Raw genomic sequence first — 15,910 nt, forward strand, 5'->3', positions numbered from 1 at the left:
GCAGCAGGCGCGGAGCCGAAAGCCATCTTTGCTGGAGAGGGAGCCAGCGCAGCCCGCTCGCCCCCCGCTCGCCATGTGAGTACCGGCCGGAGGGCTGCGGGGACCTGGGCACCCTGCTGGCCCTCCCGCAGAGCACCGGGGTCACTCGTGCCGCCGGGGGGGGCATGGGCCGGGGGTGGACACGGACACGGGCCGGGGATGGACGCGGGCCGGGGATGGACACGGACACGGGCCGGGGATGGACGCGGACACGGACACGGGCCGGGGATGGAGGCGGCTGCCAGGGCGGGGGCTCGGCAGGTGCCGCGCTCGGAGCTGCGGCAGCACCGCCCGTCGGACCCGCTGCTGCCGCTGCACCTGAGCGCACGGATGGGCTCTCTGCGTGTTTATCCAGCAGCCCGGGGGTTACTGACACGTTTCTAGTAGGATTCATGCTGAAAAGGGAAGGCTGGGCCAAGATCTTCAACAGGTTCGAGTCAGGGTGGTTCAATTGCATGAGTCACCCGGCGCTGCTGCTCCCCGGCAAACGGGTCCTGTTTGTTTTCCGTGTTTAATGAAATGTTCTCTCGCAGACGGTTGCTGTCTGATCAGTCCAGCCTCACCTTCTCCAGTGCCAATGGCTTCCTGTCAGCAGTGCTTGACAGTAATCTGTTCCTTCTTGTTCCCATCTCTCCAAATACCTGTTCCAAGTTTTTACATGGAGCATTAATGGAAGCATTAACGTTCCCTGCTAGGCAGCGATGAAACCCCCAAAGTCCATTCTGAAACCAGGAGTGTGCTGAGGTAAATAGGAATTGATCAGGCCCTTCTTCATTCACAAAAGGATTCAGGCAGCTGAAGGCATCATTTTACTATTGCCTCAATTCATTGCTCATTCCCAGTGACCCTTAAGGGAGAGCCCGGGGAGATGCTCAAACAAACAGGCATTTGTGCTGGTACTGGGTGATCCTGTAAGAACTGGAGCTTGGTTGATTCAGAGAACATGAGGAGTGCAGACTCTCTTGGAAATCTGCGATTAAATTGCTTTAAAAATATTTCCAATAATCAAGTGTTCTTCAGGAGGCATTTTCAAAATAGAGTCTGCAATCACATGTTCTGAAATGTCAGCTTTTGTCTTTAATGCTGTTTCCTATATAATATCTCAGATAAGAAGCTTTTGTTCGTGTTGTCCAAAATATTTCTAAAGCAAGGAACTCCTTGGAATTCAAAAAAATAACTTTCTAATAGAAGATTCCTTATGCAAACACCGAAGCCTGTCAGTTAAAAAAGGCAGTTCATTGTAGGCTCCTGTTGCCTAGCTGTGTTTCTGTTGAGCCAGATGATGACATCAAACACTTTTATTTGTACGTGAGCTGTTCTTCAATGATTAATATATGAGTTTGCTGCTGCAGTTCTAAGCAATCTGAGCTGTTCTGACACTAAGCAATAATCAGATGATGTTTAACATAACCTGTGTGTGTTTCAGTCTTGGTGTATGTAGGTTTTCATGAAGTAGAAAGGGTGATACCGATATAACTTGGTCATACTTCTTCTGTAGGGGCTTTACATCAGACTGCTGACAAAAATTAGAGGAAAATGGGAAAGCAGTTTTTGTCTAATTTAGCCAAATGGACTTTCAGTTTGATAATCGAAAGAAAATCAAAACAAACAAGCACCTTGTCATTGGCAGTGTCAGTTGGCTTCTGTTTCACTGCCAGATGCTGTAAGGAAACCTTTCCTTGAACAACTCCATGGATGTCTTGTCCCAGTAGCTGCTGAGCTACTGATGAACCACAGAGGTGAGTGTGGGTTAGCTCCTGCCTGGCAGCAGCAGCTGGACTTGCCTGGCTATCAGAGCCAGCTGCTGGTGAGCACCAAATGCTCTCTGGAGGTGCCTTCTCCTGCTGTGCCACGTGTGGGAGTGCTGGGCTCCTCCTGTGCCTGTCCAGACCTGCACTGACACTCACGGTGCTGTGACTTCACTGCTGGGATAAAGATCTGCCCTGGGCCAGGTGCCAGCCCCACCCACCCCCGTGTGCTGTCCCCTGCAGCAGCTTGCAGGGTTTGCTCAGGGAAGGGTACAGGGGTGTGCCAAGGTATTCCCAGAATGCTTTCCCAATTTCCAGCTTAGGAAAAGGTCTCCAGCCTGGGGAGTGTCTGAAGCTCAGGAGAGTTCTTAGTATTTCATGACTCCTGGTGGGCTTTGTTCTCTCAGTAAGGTGTCCAGTTGCTCAGTTTGTAGTGTCCTGGGGTGAGGAGCTCTGCAGTTGGACCATACAGCGTGTGGAAGCAGCTCCCTGTTGGTTTGGAGCTGACATGGAGCAGGTTCTCACTCTTGTACTGGAAACCAGAGAACAGTGTTCCTTATTCACCATGTTTTCTGTGACCCATGGCTGTGTATCACCCCAGAAGACCTGCATGATCCACATCAGGTGGGAATCTGTCCCCGTGGCCTCTCACAGTGAGCACAACCCAGGGCAGGTGAGATCCATCCAGGTAACAGGACTTTTGCCTTAACGAAGGCAGAGGAGGGGAAGCTGTAACATCAAAAGGCTGAATGAAAGGAGAAGGACATAAAAAGTATTTAAAGCAAGAACAGAGAAAGGTTAGACCTGCCAGTAGAGCTGGGAAAGATTTTCCAGGTGTGAGGAAGAGCACACAAACTCATTTGGAGGAGATGTGAGAAGCAGTGAAGGACAAAATGGTGCTCAGAGTTGAGGTGCTCTGAGCTTTGCTCCTTGCTGGAAAACAGACCAAGAGCAGCAGGTGAAGTGGTGGTTTTGTCTCGTTTACAATGGTCACAGCTCAATGGGTAATTCCATACAATAGGAGCTCAAGGCATCGTGTCATCTGCTGTTAAGGCAGGTCAGTGACCAGGCTGCAGGGTGCCTCTGATTGCATCAATCCAGTACCAAGGGGCTCCACCGCAGGGGACACCTTCTGTGAGACGAGCAGCAAAGCACCTGGCTCCCCCCAGGGCAAAATCCTATCTCATTCCCCAGGTAGCAGTTAGAGCTTCCTAAAAAAATTATTCTTGTGCCTGTTTTAGAGCAGCAAGGAGGGGCTGGGTGGGATTAAAATGGTTTCAGCAGTAGCAGTGAGTCTGTTCTGGTTGAATGTCTGTTTAGTTTCTCTGAGAAGAGTGTCGTGACTATTGTCTCCTGTTGTTTGTAGAGCAGTACTTAGCCCTGCTTTTGTGGGCATAATTTTATAAAACTTGTCAAAATCTCCCTGCCCTTTTCTTGTACTAATCAGCAGAGACAAACTATTCAGTCCTGATCCACTGCTTGCAGGGAGTTCAGTGCCTTACAGAAGTGCATACAGCCAGGGCATGTCCTAGGGAAGTCCAACAAGCATGAAATGGAGGGATACACGTTCAGAGTGGTGCAGCTGTTCCACGCTGTGCCTCTGTTCCCTCAGAAATGTGTTCCACAAGAGCTCCCTAAATCCATTGTGCAGGAAGATGGGAGTCCCTCGAGCTCTCGGGGTTTCATACCTGGTGGCCAGCTGCCTCAGACCCAGCCAGCCAAGGTCAGGAGTGACATTTGCTGCCATTCTGCCTCCTCCTGCAGCCAGCCAGAGGGATGATGGCTTGAGACTGGTTCACACAACCATGGCTGTGGAGCTGCTCTTCTCATCTAAGGGATGTAATAGAGCTTGCAGAGAAAATAACCAGGCTGTTCTCAGAGCAGCAGGGCCGTGGACATTGGAAAAAGGATGTTGAGAAGTGGAAAGCTCCCCGTTTTCAGCACAGTTCTGCCCTGACCTGCTTGCTGGTTCTGAAGCTCACAGCTCTTAGTAAAAGCCTTGAAGTCAGGGCGTTAGGAGTAGGAGCTGCTGCTTAATCTGCTGGCTGGAGACATGACCAGGGGGATTAATGTGTTTTATTCATTGTTGGCTTCCCCTGACCTGCTCTCATGTGGCATCGTGCAGACACAGATCAGCTTCATGTACTGCAATAGAAATAAATGTTTCCAGCTCACATGAAGTGTTATTCCTTATACACTCAACTTGCCATTTGAAGTAAGGGTGGCCCAAGTAGGTCATAAATCTTTTGGATATTTGGGTGATTAATGTTTGAAAGTGTAGAGATCAAACTGTGTGGTGTCTTGAGGGCCTCAGCCAAGGAAGTAATCTCAGGAAGGGAGCTAATGGGAAGGATATGTGACAAGTACAGGCAAAGATTATGTGTCCTAACAAACATTCTTCCTAACAGGCTGATATGAAGTAGATGAAACCCAAATACAAGTAGTTTGGAGGTCCCTTTCCTTGTGACTTAGCTCTCCTTCATTCTGCTGTGCATCACTGCAGCTTGTTCCCCTTGACTGCCAGCATTTTTCATTGGTAGTTCCAGCTGTGGGGTGACTCACAGGACACTGAGAGTGGCTGCAGCAGCAGATGAATTGGTCTGGCAAAGGAACACTTCTCCTTCTTCAGGAACTACTTCCATAATTAATGCCTTCCTGAAGAATCAGTGATCAGGCTGTTAGAGCACCAGGCAAAGCCATGTTTGTGTGTAAGTGTGTAGAGAATTTTCCTGGGTGGGGGATGGACAGGCAGGGCTGAGGGGAGGAGAGAAATGGATCCAATGTTCCCTCTCTCCTCGACTGCCACTGGGCTTTCTACCAAGTAGCCACGTCCAGGGAGAAAGGCTGGAAGGTGGGAAAAGAGAGAGCGACCAGTCCAACGAGCTCAGTTCTGTGCGTTGGGGTCATTAACCACCAGACAAAGAAATCAGAACTACTGAACACCAGCGTGCTCCTCTTCCACCATTTGTGGGATGCAGAACCCCTGGAAGCTCCCTGACAGCCTTAGCCAAATGTTTACAGCTCCAGCAGGAGCAGCACGGGCAGTCACCAGTAAGTTCAGATTGACCAAACTGTTTTAAGCAATTACAACTGAGAGAGAGAATGTTCTCTCTCCTACGTCATTCAGCACTCTCTGCTGTCATTATTCGTAGCCATTACCTGCAATTAACCAGCCTGGGTTTCTGTAATGATGCAATTCCCTTTTTCCCCATGTCTGTGGTTGAGCACTCTAAACCCTTTCGCATTATTCACTGCAGAAGTATCAAGTGATTGCAAGGTGGTGTTTTTCTAACTGCTCAGTTATGACAACCTCATGTTTTTTCAGTGTAAATTAGTGAGTAACTCATTGAAATAGAGCTGTCTGTACCTTTGCAAGTGTTTTGTTGGTTGCAGTTATATTGCTGCTTCTGTACTGGGTGATATAATTAGAATGGGAGTTTCTGACCAAATAATCTGAATTAGGTGATCCAGTTCCTTGATCTTTTTGGATGAAAAATTTAATAAGTAAAATAAAAGTATTTATATTTCAGAATAAATGAGAGAAAAATTTAATATATCATGTATTTTAACTAACACTTGGACTCAGTATCACAGCATCAAAATAGAACTCTTCTGGAAAGTAGAGACTCTCCTATGATCACCTTTTAGAAGATAAACCCCATAAGGAGTTGTGTTTTGTTTAGTTTGGTTTTTTGATTTTTTTTTTAAGTACATTCTCATCTTTTTCATCTCTCACTGCATTGTAGTGCACTTGCAGCATAAGCCAGTAGATGCATGGTAATGGTTTCCAGTATGTGGCCACTGCAGGTTTGGAAGCACCAGAGAGATGAAAGTTTGTGTTTGTGAGGGGTCTGTGCTGTGACCTTCACTGAAGGTTTCATTGTTCTGAAACCACACAGAACTGCAACAACCTTTGCAAGCAGCTGGAGACAGAACCAGACCTGCTGGGTGGTGGGAACATCCCTGAGGCTCTGATGGGTCCTGTCCCATCCAATGGTCTCCATGTGCTGGAGTCTGAGCAGGCAAAAAAAGTGTCCACAGAGTTCCCAAAACTCCTTACGTGATCTGGAAAGGAGTTGAAGAGAAGAAACACACAGTGGTAAGTGTTGAAGTGAACTCTTCTTAGTGCTTGGTACTAGATAGGTGCTGGTTTTCTTTTAAGATGCTTACACAAGATCCAGGTATGAATTTATATATTGAAATTTTAAATTTCTGATTGGTAATTGAAATTTGAAAAGTGACCAGCATTGAAATGCAGTCATTGTAGCAAAAGTCTTTTTTCTTATTTCCTATTCTGAAAAATGCGTTGTTACAAAATTATTAAAACACTTCTTTGCATTCTAGGAAATGAAGTTGGAAAATTTGGTTTGAACTAACTTCTTGGAAGGACTTCTTGCAGTGTCTGTGTTGAGGAGAGATGTTTTGAAAATTGTTTTGGGAGCTAATAAAAGATCTGACTGGATGGTGTCCTCAGCAAGTCCATCTAATGGGCTCTGCTTTGAACAGATGGTTGCACTAGATAATCTCCAGAGGTTGCTTCCAACCTCATTGCTTCTCTGGTTCTGTTTGAAAAGGTCAGTCATAATTGAGTATGTTGGAGTTAATTAAACTAACATTTGGCTGTTTCCCAAACATTCAAGATCTTGACGTTTCATCCATGATAACTTTAATTTTCAACCCGTTGGCAGTGGATGCCGCAGAAATACCTCTGCTAGAATGGGAAAACATATGGTATTCAGGAAGGGAGGGAATGTAGGAGCTTGGAAAAATGCAGATCACTGGAATGCATTATTAAATTTGTCTTGAATGCAAAAGTTTGTGTTCTTCCCACAGAGAACAAAACCCAGATTCTCTGCAAGTGAGCTTTCTCATCTTTCATCTCCAATGCAGGCTTCTCCGGCTCGGTGTCAGCTCCCAGCTCTCTACAAGTGTCTCACAAGACCTTGGGAGTCTGGGAAAAGCCATCGTGCTGTTCCCCTGTAAGTGCTGCCTCAGCAGAGCAGAGTGATCTGTTTAATAAAACCAAATGTGTTCGTACCAAGTGAGAGTGTTCAGATCCATACCAGAGGGGAAGGAGATCTCCCTGCCACCTGCAGCAAGGAGAGGAGTCGCTCACAGCAGGCAGGGAGTGGTGCTGGCCAAGGCAGGAGGCGATGCCTTGGGCTGGCTCCCTAGAGCAGAGGCTGGGCAGAGTTAGAGAATAAAGTGGGTATTTATTGAAGGCCTTCAATTGCTACACCCTGGGCAGTCAGAAGCCTCCCAGAGGCTGCGCCCAAGGTGGACAATGGGCACCAGTTTTTCAGACAATTGTGAGTTTGGTCCATTCACATATCAGGGGTTAATGCTCCAATTACAGCTTCAGCTAATGAAGTCATTTACCCCCAGTTTGCTCCCCCCAATTAACTTTTGTTTGTACTTTTTGGGGCCTTTTTGAGGCTGTGGGGTGTCCTTGGATCTCAGGCCCAGAGGGGTTGTTTTGTCTGACCAAAATGTGAAGACAGTAGTTAACACTCTGTATGGAGTTTGGAGTTATGCACTAATGCAGCACAGGATCTGAGAAATACGAAAGACGAAAACTTAAGTCATCATCAGAAGTTGGATGGATCCCTAGCCCAGCACCTTCCCTGCCTCTCCAGGTCTCCTTCCTCATACTAGATTTTGTGTTCCTCTAGAGGAGGTGAGCAGTGAGTTTCCCATGCAAATTGCATTTCTTGGTGGAATCAATCTCTGAACCTTCACAGTGAGTGATCCACCCCAAGTACTCAGCTCTGCTGTAGCATGGAGCCTGTGTAAGGGCATCCATGAAGGAAAAGTCTTGGGAACTGGCTGCCTGGGCTTCTCAGCATCCCCCCTGCACACACAGAAGGTCAGGGCTGCTGGCTCTGCACCCAGGGGTGGTGTGATGTGCTCAGTGCTTTTTTAGACACTGAGGTCCTGGATCATGTGATGTGTCAGCATTTTAGAAATGTATGGATACTGATAAAGCTTTCCTAGAAATGATGAAAATCATTAATTATCCCTAAACCCACTTGTTATCTACTTCAGGAGGTCAGTGGTTAGAAATTGCATTTGTTCATTTGAATTCACATACAAAAATAGCTCCTCTCTATCTGCGAGTGACTGGCCCTGTTCAGGGCCTTAATTACAGCGTGCTGCAGCAAGGCAAAGGGCACTGCTGCTGGAAAGCACAAACCTGCTCTGCTGGCACAGACTAATGCATGGGTTCATGTTTTGTACATTATTTTGGAGTTTAGCCTGTACATTCCTTATTGCTGTCAGTGATCCTGAGCAACACTAAAAGAAGAGACAAAACTTTCTCATCCCCTCTCCCCCTCACTCTTTTTAGGCTGACTTGTGGGAAGCTTTCTGAACTGCAGCTGGGTTTGCTGATAGCTCTGACAGATTTCCTTCACGTGTCTCCAGCAGTATCCACTTCCATTGTGTGCAAGAGACCTGCAGCCAGCACCTGTCACCCGTGGTGACAATTCAGGTGGGGAGAGGGGAAGGGAAGCAAAGGAACAAAGAGCTTTAACAAAGGAAGCAAAGGAACAAAGAGCTTTAATCAATAGCAGCAAAAACATCCCAAGGGCACTGAGTGACAGACCAGCCCTTCCAGAAGGCTCTGGGTACTGGGTTGTTTCTGCACCTCAGAGGGTGACTGGGGTTTGGTGATGACCTCTGTCCCACTGGCTCACCCGAGGGCTTGAAGGCAGAATTTGCTGAGCTGGTGTCAGAGCTGTGGCTGGGAGCCTTTCTGCTGATTGGCATCTGGGACAGCTCACTTGGGAGTGGGTACTGCCAGGATGAATCAGCAGATATCCTCCTGGAAGCCACTGACAGCCTGGCTATCCCAAGCGTTTAGCAGAGATCCCACCAGGCTATAAAAGTCTGCTTGTGAAATGTTTGACTTCTTCTTTCCAGCAGGGAGCTGTACAGTCATTCCCTGACAGCTGAGCTGGTCTCCCACACACATGTGAAGATCACACAATGACATTTTTCAGCAACTTTGTTTACTAGATGATACAAATACAAAAATATTTCAAGTCACTTAACTTGATGCTATTTTCTTTGCATTGAACATTTTAGGGAGTCAGGGGGAGGGAATGGGAAGGCAGAATATGCCCCACACGTCTTGGCATGCTGACAGGAATCACATTTTTCACGTCAGTCTCTGTTGCTTCATGTGCATGAAGCGATGTGTTCCCTTGTATTTCATCTCTGTGACTGATCTGTGGCTTCAGCAGCAGGAATGTTAAAGCACAGACCTTTCCATCAGCATGTTCATTGCCCTTGCAGTGACAATCACTTTTATGCACTTGACTCTAGGGGAGAATGAGCAGATTTGATTAAGTTCTGTGCAGACTGAGATGTCTTAGCAGTTGAACAATCTCCTAACAGAAATCACAGCTGACAGGTGCTTTTCTAGTTTAACCCCCAACTGACAAAGCCAGTTATGCACTCTGCAAGCTGGTGTTTTTCTTGTTGCTGACTCCCAGAGAGCTGTTTGCTCAAGAGCTCCTTCACCAGCACAGCCTTGGAAATAAAGCCTGTTGAGTCCCGATCTGCCTCTGCCAGCCCTTCCTGCTCCAGCAGCAGCCTGGATGGTGAAACCTGTCATGCAGAAAGGAGGACTTGGAGGAAAACATGACTAGAGTCAAACACGAAATATTTGGGCAGAAGGAAGAACAACTCTGAGTGTTTGTGTGTGTGAATCCAGAGAGGGCCTGCACCTTGGAGAGGGAAACAGGGACTCCACAGAGCAGAGCTCCTCTCCAGAGCCCCCCTGTTCCTGTGTGCTGGCAGTGACCGAGGATTTCTCACTGTGGTCTTGTACCAAGTGAAAGGACTCCAGCAATCATACATTTGGTAGCACTGAGTGGTTGCAAGCACTGAAGCCCCTTAGGAGATGAAGTGCTATGCAGCAAAGGGAAAAGGGGTCCAGAAGGTTGTACCTGTGTGGGAAGGTAAATCCAAAATCCTCAGAGGCAGCATGGCTACTGACTGGATCAGGCTCAGCTCAGAGCCAAGTCATTCTGTGCAAGATGCTTTCCCTCTGAGGTGCTGCAGTAGCATTGCACAATGTGAAGGGAAACATTAAAAAAAGTAGCAAAGGGTAGTTTAGAAGGTAACTCCCAATGAATTAAGCATGATTTACTTTGCTGAGTGAATGTAAAAAATTCCCAAATATTGCAAAATATGAAACATTTAACAAAACCTAAACAGCAATTGGCCAAATGTTAATTTAATTTAAAACTTCACTCTTTTTTTTTCTTTTCTTTTTTGTCCTTTGGTGCTGGTGCTTGTCTCGGGGTCTGTTCTAGTACTTCTTGTGTGTTTACAGCAAAGGCAGCTGTTTCCTGAAAGTGGAGCATAGTATTTGTGCTTCACTGTTTGGGTACATGTAACCATTTGTGAAACTCCTGTAGTGGAAAGGACTTCTTGCAGTGGCTTACATTTATTTCTGTTGTCTTTGTTTTGCTTTGAAATGGATTGTGCAGGTTGCTGATGGGATTTTGCAGGTAAATGACGAAGGACTAGCAACAGAAACACATCCAACAGCCTGTCAGCGGTGACAGGAGACAGGATTGCAGTAATTCCTTTGTGTTGTCAGATGAACAATGGGAATCCCTCTGCTCTGAGCTACAATTTCCTTTAATTTGGTCAAAGTAGAATAATTTGCATTTATTCTTTTTGGCTGTCTCTTCGAGAGAATAAACCAGGCAAACTCTGCTCATTCTTTCATAACAGAACAGACTGGATGTGGGCTGGGGTCAGAATAAAATTAATTTAGAATATGTGAGGAGTTGGGGTGAGGGCCTCGACTCTTTCTTACAGAATTTTGAATTTCTGAAAAGCCTTTGCATTTTCTGCTCTGACAAGCTCCAACCTGGTAAAGCCTTTTTTGGGAGCAGCACAGAAAACTGAGAATTCTCATGATGGACAAGGCTTCTTTTACTTTGACCTCACATCCCAAATGAGAGCACCATATGTGCCTCAGCATTTGAATGAGGCACGTGAGAGGTGCTGTGACCTCTCAGCAGGCCTAGCAGCACAATTCTCTCTCAGAATGGAGACCTGACATTCTGAGCAAAGCTTTATCTCTGTCCAAACGTCCTTAAGGAGCATCTAGGACTCTGGATGTTCCTGCTGTGTACATGCAGAGGCAGTGGGGGGGGGTCATGTGGAGCCATCCTTTCCAGTCAGAGAGCTTTTGTGTCTGCACTGAACACGAGCAGTGAGGAGAAACAGGATTTCTGCCCTGCTGAAATCAATACCAGGATAAATCTCTGTATTCAGGAGCTTTACCTGGGCCATACCTTTGCTGCCCATGCGTGTCCATCAGGCCTGCAGCAGGGCTGGGTCAGGATCACAGGCTTTGGGGATAGAAGAGATTACTGCTCTTTTCTTTTGGCTGCAGCCACAGAGAGGCTGAGTGAGGAGTTCACAAGGACAGAGTGGCTGGGATGTCCAGAAATCACTCTGCCTCTCTGTTGTACAGAGAATGAAATTACTGCTGTCTCTGCCTTCTGTCTGCAAAGCCGAACAAAGGGAAGAAGGGGGAAAAAAAAGACTCAAGGACTTTGTTTGGTTATCTTCAATTATTAAACCATTGCCCAAGTAGTGGGGGCTTGTTTGGAACTGGGAACTCCTTATAGGTACTGCCATAACCAAGGCAGGGTTCTTCTTGAGAAGCCTTTACTTTTCCTTAAAGCCTTTGCTTTTCTTTACTTGTGGTGTATTTTGTATTTCTAAATATCTGTGTCATTTTTTTCTTTACATAGATTTTACATAGAACTTGCTCTTGGGCGTGTCCAGATAAATGCTCAGGGTGCATAGCTCACAGGTCACAAAGACAAGTTGACCTTACAAGGATTAGGAGAAGATATTAACACTCCACAAGAAGCGTGAGACTTTAGGTGAGAAGATATTCAGCACAGGAACAAACACCTCTGCCCAGGAGAATGCAGATTTTTTTTTTCCAAATTGCTGCTATTTATAATGACAGTTGCTTTGTGCAAATGTGTATAAAGAAAGCTCAATTCAGAATTTTCCATGATGCTGTGCAAGAGCTATTTTACATATGAGCATTATGATTGCAAGCATGTTCTGTTTGACAATTCAGTGTTTTGTTCTTTCTTTAGAAATAAAGCCCTGAGAGGCTGATATTTTTTCTATGTGTATGCATTAGATGGCTTGTTTTGGGACAGGCAATTTGTTTCGTTTGTTGTTCAGAATATCTACAATGGAGAAGTTACTTGACAAATTTAAATGCTGGAATTTAACATTTTGGTTTGGGGCCTCACCTCCAGTCCACTGGGGTGGCTCTGGTCCCAGTCTGGGCATCTGGCTTTGCAGAGTTCTTGGTTCTGTCAGGAGTACTTGGCTTTGCCCAGGATGTGCTGCTGCTGCTCACCCTCTCCATGGGGAGGTATCATCAGTAGCAGTCTAATGGCAACAAACCAAGAGCAATCATTTTAACTTTGTGCCTGCAGCATCAGAGAAATGGGGAGTTTATTTCACAGAGGGACAATGGGTGGCCCCTGACTGCACAGGAACTGGCCCTGTTCATAGAAGAAGAAAATCCTGGGCTGTACAACAGGTGGAAGAGGATGCATCCAGCATCTTTCTCTTTCCTTCTTGTTCCCAGTCTGTCATGTACATGGAAGTAAAGCAAATTGATTCTTGCAACACTGGCAACCTCAGCACTGCACAGATTTACACAATACAAACATTGACAAATGAACCAAAGAAGAATTACAATCTCCTTGGAAAACTAAGGCAAATGTAGCTGCATAGAATACATTTTCCTGGATTATTTTCCTTCAGAATAACAACTGTTGATCTATGACTGACCTTTGAGTATCTTTGCTCTCCTGTAACTATTTTGCCTCACAAAATGGAGTGAATTTGCTCCAGCAGTGTGTACACAATGTGTGTCTTTTAGATTTTTCATCAGAGGCCACATCTTGTGTCATGAGGAATAAACTTGCCTGGCTTGGTTCTAATTTTAAATTTGATTTCTTAAATGTTCATAAATTAAAAAAAAAATATTAAAAAGGCAGGTAAAAATAAGCATCATGCTGTGACATCTGAATGGAGCAAAGCCTGTGGACTGGGGAAAATATCTTCTGACTAGAAAAGATCTTTGAAGAGAGAAAATAAATTCCCTATGGAAAGATCAAAGCATATGAAGGTAATGGATTATGACAAGGTAAAAAAACACCTGGAGAAAATAGTTAGTTCAAACATAAAATAGGGGAATAGGAAGGAGTAGTTTTTTTTGTTGGAGATAAAGGGTAGTTAGATGGATGGCTAAGTACTTGAGATTATATGTTGTAGCTAAAGGGTTATTAGTGGGAATTGGGACTTTTTCCTGTCTGGTGCAGCCTCCACTTCTGTGGTGTCAAAATAACCTTGGAGCTGCAGTCCTGAATTCCTGCTCTATTGCAGTGCTCTGTGTGGTGACTGCAGCCTGATGCACCCTGCACTGCAAGCAGATCCTGTCATACTGACAAGAGACTGACAGAACTGTAATAACTCTTAAAAAGTCACTTTAATAGTCTGAGCAGGTCCTGCTGGGGTCACAAACATTATGGAGCTTATCCCAGAAAGAAAGGCAGAAATCCATCTGGTGAGCTAGGAAATACTCATGGGTGAAGAGCTCTGAGAAAAAACTTTTGTTCAGGTTATGTCAGCAAAGATCACCGGCACTGCTGGAGGTGTCCACGAGCCTCGCTCGCTCCTGCAGCGTTCCTGTGTCACAGCCACTCAGAAACAGGAGCTAGAGCAAAGATAGGTCTCAAGGATCTCCCTCTCAGTGGCATGTCAGTGGGAATCAGGCTTTGAAATGCCTCCAGAAGCTGAGATCAGTGACTTTGTCCAAGGCTGGGGTGGGCTTCTGGGGCCGAGCGGAGCTGCACCTCATTGTCCTGTTTATATCCCATCCTTTCCTGAGCCTTGGCACAAAGCACCAGTGCCAGGGTTTGTGCCAGGCTTCACCTGCCCTAAATGAAAGTCCTGGATTTCCTGAGAGACACTCTGCCACTCAGAGCCATCTGCAGGTGTTGCTGCTCGCCCCTCTGACTTATTGCTGCAAACGTTTGAGCATCCCCACAAACCTGCTGGTTTTTCCTTTATTGACAGTCCTGAATAAACAACACTCAGTGCCTCTTAGCAGCCCCTGCTTGCCCTCTGTCTGGGGTCAGTGTCTCGTTTGCCTTTTCAGTTTTTAAGAAACAACCTGCCTCTCTTGTCTTTCTGTCTCCAGAAGTTTATTTTGATAAAGGATTGGTATAGTGACCGTAAGGAAGGAGAGTTTTTTTATGTGTGTCACCTCTGTGTTGATGAGCTGAACAATACTGGGGTGCACTTCAGCAGCACATCCCATTTAGTGCCGTGCCTGTGGCCATATGCTGTGGGAGGGGTGATGTTACCAGATGGGGAGAGAGGGAGATGAAGGCCCTGGAAATTCCTGCTCTCCCAGCCCTTGCTCCTCATGAGTGTTGCCTGTGCTCTGTGGGTGCTCCTCTGCTCTTCTAAGTGCCTAAACTGATTTGTTGTTTCCAGCTCACAGGCAACTTGGAATGAAAAAAAAAATTAACTAAATTAAAAATCAAATTCTAAGCCTTTCCTTTGGTTAGACAGTTTTACTTTAAACTAGCAATTTTCCCTTGTTTTAAAGCAAGAGCAACTGCAAGAGCAATCTCTCCTCTATCCCTGTGACCAGAAGGAATTACATAAAGGAATAGATCTCAGTGGGTGCATGGTCCAGAAGGAATGGAGCAACATGAGTGCAAAAGTCAGCTGTTAATAGCAAAGCACTGCTATCTTCTATTCTCTTAATATCTTGTTTAGTTTGGCCAAGTATAAACAAACCCCAAGAAATTATGGGAAGTAGATGCAGCAAGACTGGGTTGGATAGAACGAATGGTTTTGATGAGAGATGTTATTACTCTGGAAATGAGAAGATAAGAGACCTTGAGCTGAATATTTGATATTCAGAATTCCTGGTAGTAGGATGCCAACAGAATTTCAGAGGGACTGAGGCAGTACATCAAGGACTGTTACAGGCCTTTGCCAGCTCCCAGTGTGAGGCCACGCTGTTCACACCTTTTCTAGGATGGTCTGTTATAGTCCTTCCTGTGTCATGAGAAAATTGTGCACTTTGTTATGTCTGGCACCTCTTTTTGGTTGTGTTTTTGGGTTGTTTTATTTTTTCTTCTTCTTTTTTTTTTTTTTTTCTTTTCTTTTTGTACAACCATTTTATCTTAGTTCACAGGTAAGCTTAGCTACCGGTCCTAAAATTTCAGTTTTCAAACCTTAAGAGTTTTCAACCCTTGTTTTACCTTGGTGCTCTTGTACAGAGCAGCGATCACAGTGGCAGCCTTTGGCACACTCTGTTCCTGCCAGGCCCAGAGCAGCTGGAACAAGGGAGTGCTGCTCCCAAAGACGCAGTGACTCCTCCTTCTGCAGCTCTTCCCGTTTCACAGCTCTGAGTGGCTTTTCTTTTGGGTCACTTTTTGTCACTTTTACCATCAGTCATGTCTGGGGAAGTGTGAGGCGTGGGAGGTGACAGCACACACAGTGCTGCTGTGGGAGGTATCATAAAATAAAAGGTGGGATAAAAGCAAGAATTAGCTGTGGACATATTGAAAAATCATCATTACCATCTCACATTGTTGTTCCACCGTGAACAATGCATTTGGCCACCTCGACTTCTTCTCTTCTCACAGCTGGGATGAAAACACATGGGATTAGAAAGCAACAGAAACTCAGTTTTCTTTTGAGGAAGGAAATAGAGTGATTCATTCTGAAGCCATCGGCTCCAAGGGAGGAAGATTTGAATTATTAACAGCATATTTAAACATGACGGGTGCTGACACTTTTATCTCTTATTTTTACTGCCATGGATTTTCTTCACATGCAGTGAGAGAATTTACACTACAGGAACTGTTAATGGTTTCATGCTTCCTACCCATTTTTAGCTGTCTAATTTATGAAAAGCCATTACTAGGTGAGTCACTACTTTCACAGGATTAGTGTGGCTGAGATAGAGCTTTGGGTGTTCCTTTAATTTCCATATTTGCTTGAAAGGAACATCAGACCCACATTAAAACTGTTAT

The 15,910-nt window shown here is 45.5% G+C and overlaps 1 protein-coding gene and 1 long non-coding RNA gene across 2 annotated transcripts in view; one reads left to right on the plus strand and one right to left on the minus strand.

The window, feature by feature from the left end:
- Window positions 1–15,910, plus strand: part of LOC128793139 (vesicle-associated membrane protein 2-like) — a 41,439-nt gene continuing 25,529 nt past the window's right edge. The window contains exon 1 of the mRNA XM_053952176.1: window positions 1–75. Within this exon, the coding sequence (XP_053808151.1) occupies window positions 74–75 (2 nt within the window). The 5' untranslated portion in view covers window positions 1–73. The remainder of the gene's footprint in view (window positions 76–15,910) is intronic.
- Window positions 8,391–12,229, minus strand: LOC128793140 (uncharacterized). The gene is made up of 3 exons (XR_008432669.1): window positions 12,092–12,229; window positions 11,105–11,318; window positions 8,391–9,398 (listed from the first exon to the last, which is right to left on the minus strand). It is a non-coding gene; the product is annotated as an uncharacterized LOC128793140 (long non-coding RNA).

The sequence above is a fragment of the Vidua chalybeata genome, chromosome 10, assembly GCF_026979565.1.
Source record: "Vidua chalybeata isolate OUT-0048 chromosome 10, bVidCha1 merged haplotype, whole genome shotgun sequence".
Taxonomy (NCBI): domain Eukaryota; kingdom Metazoa; phylum Chordata; class Aves; order Passeriformes; family Viduidae; genus Vidua; species Vidua chalybeata.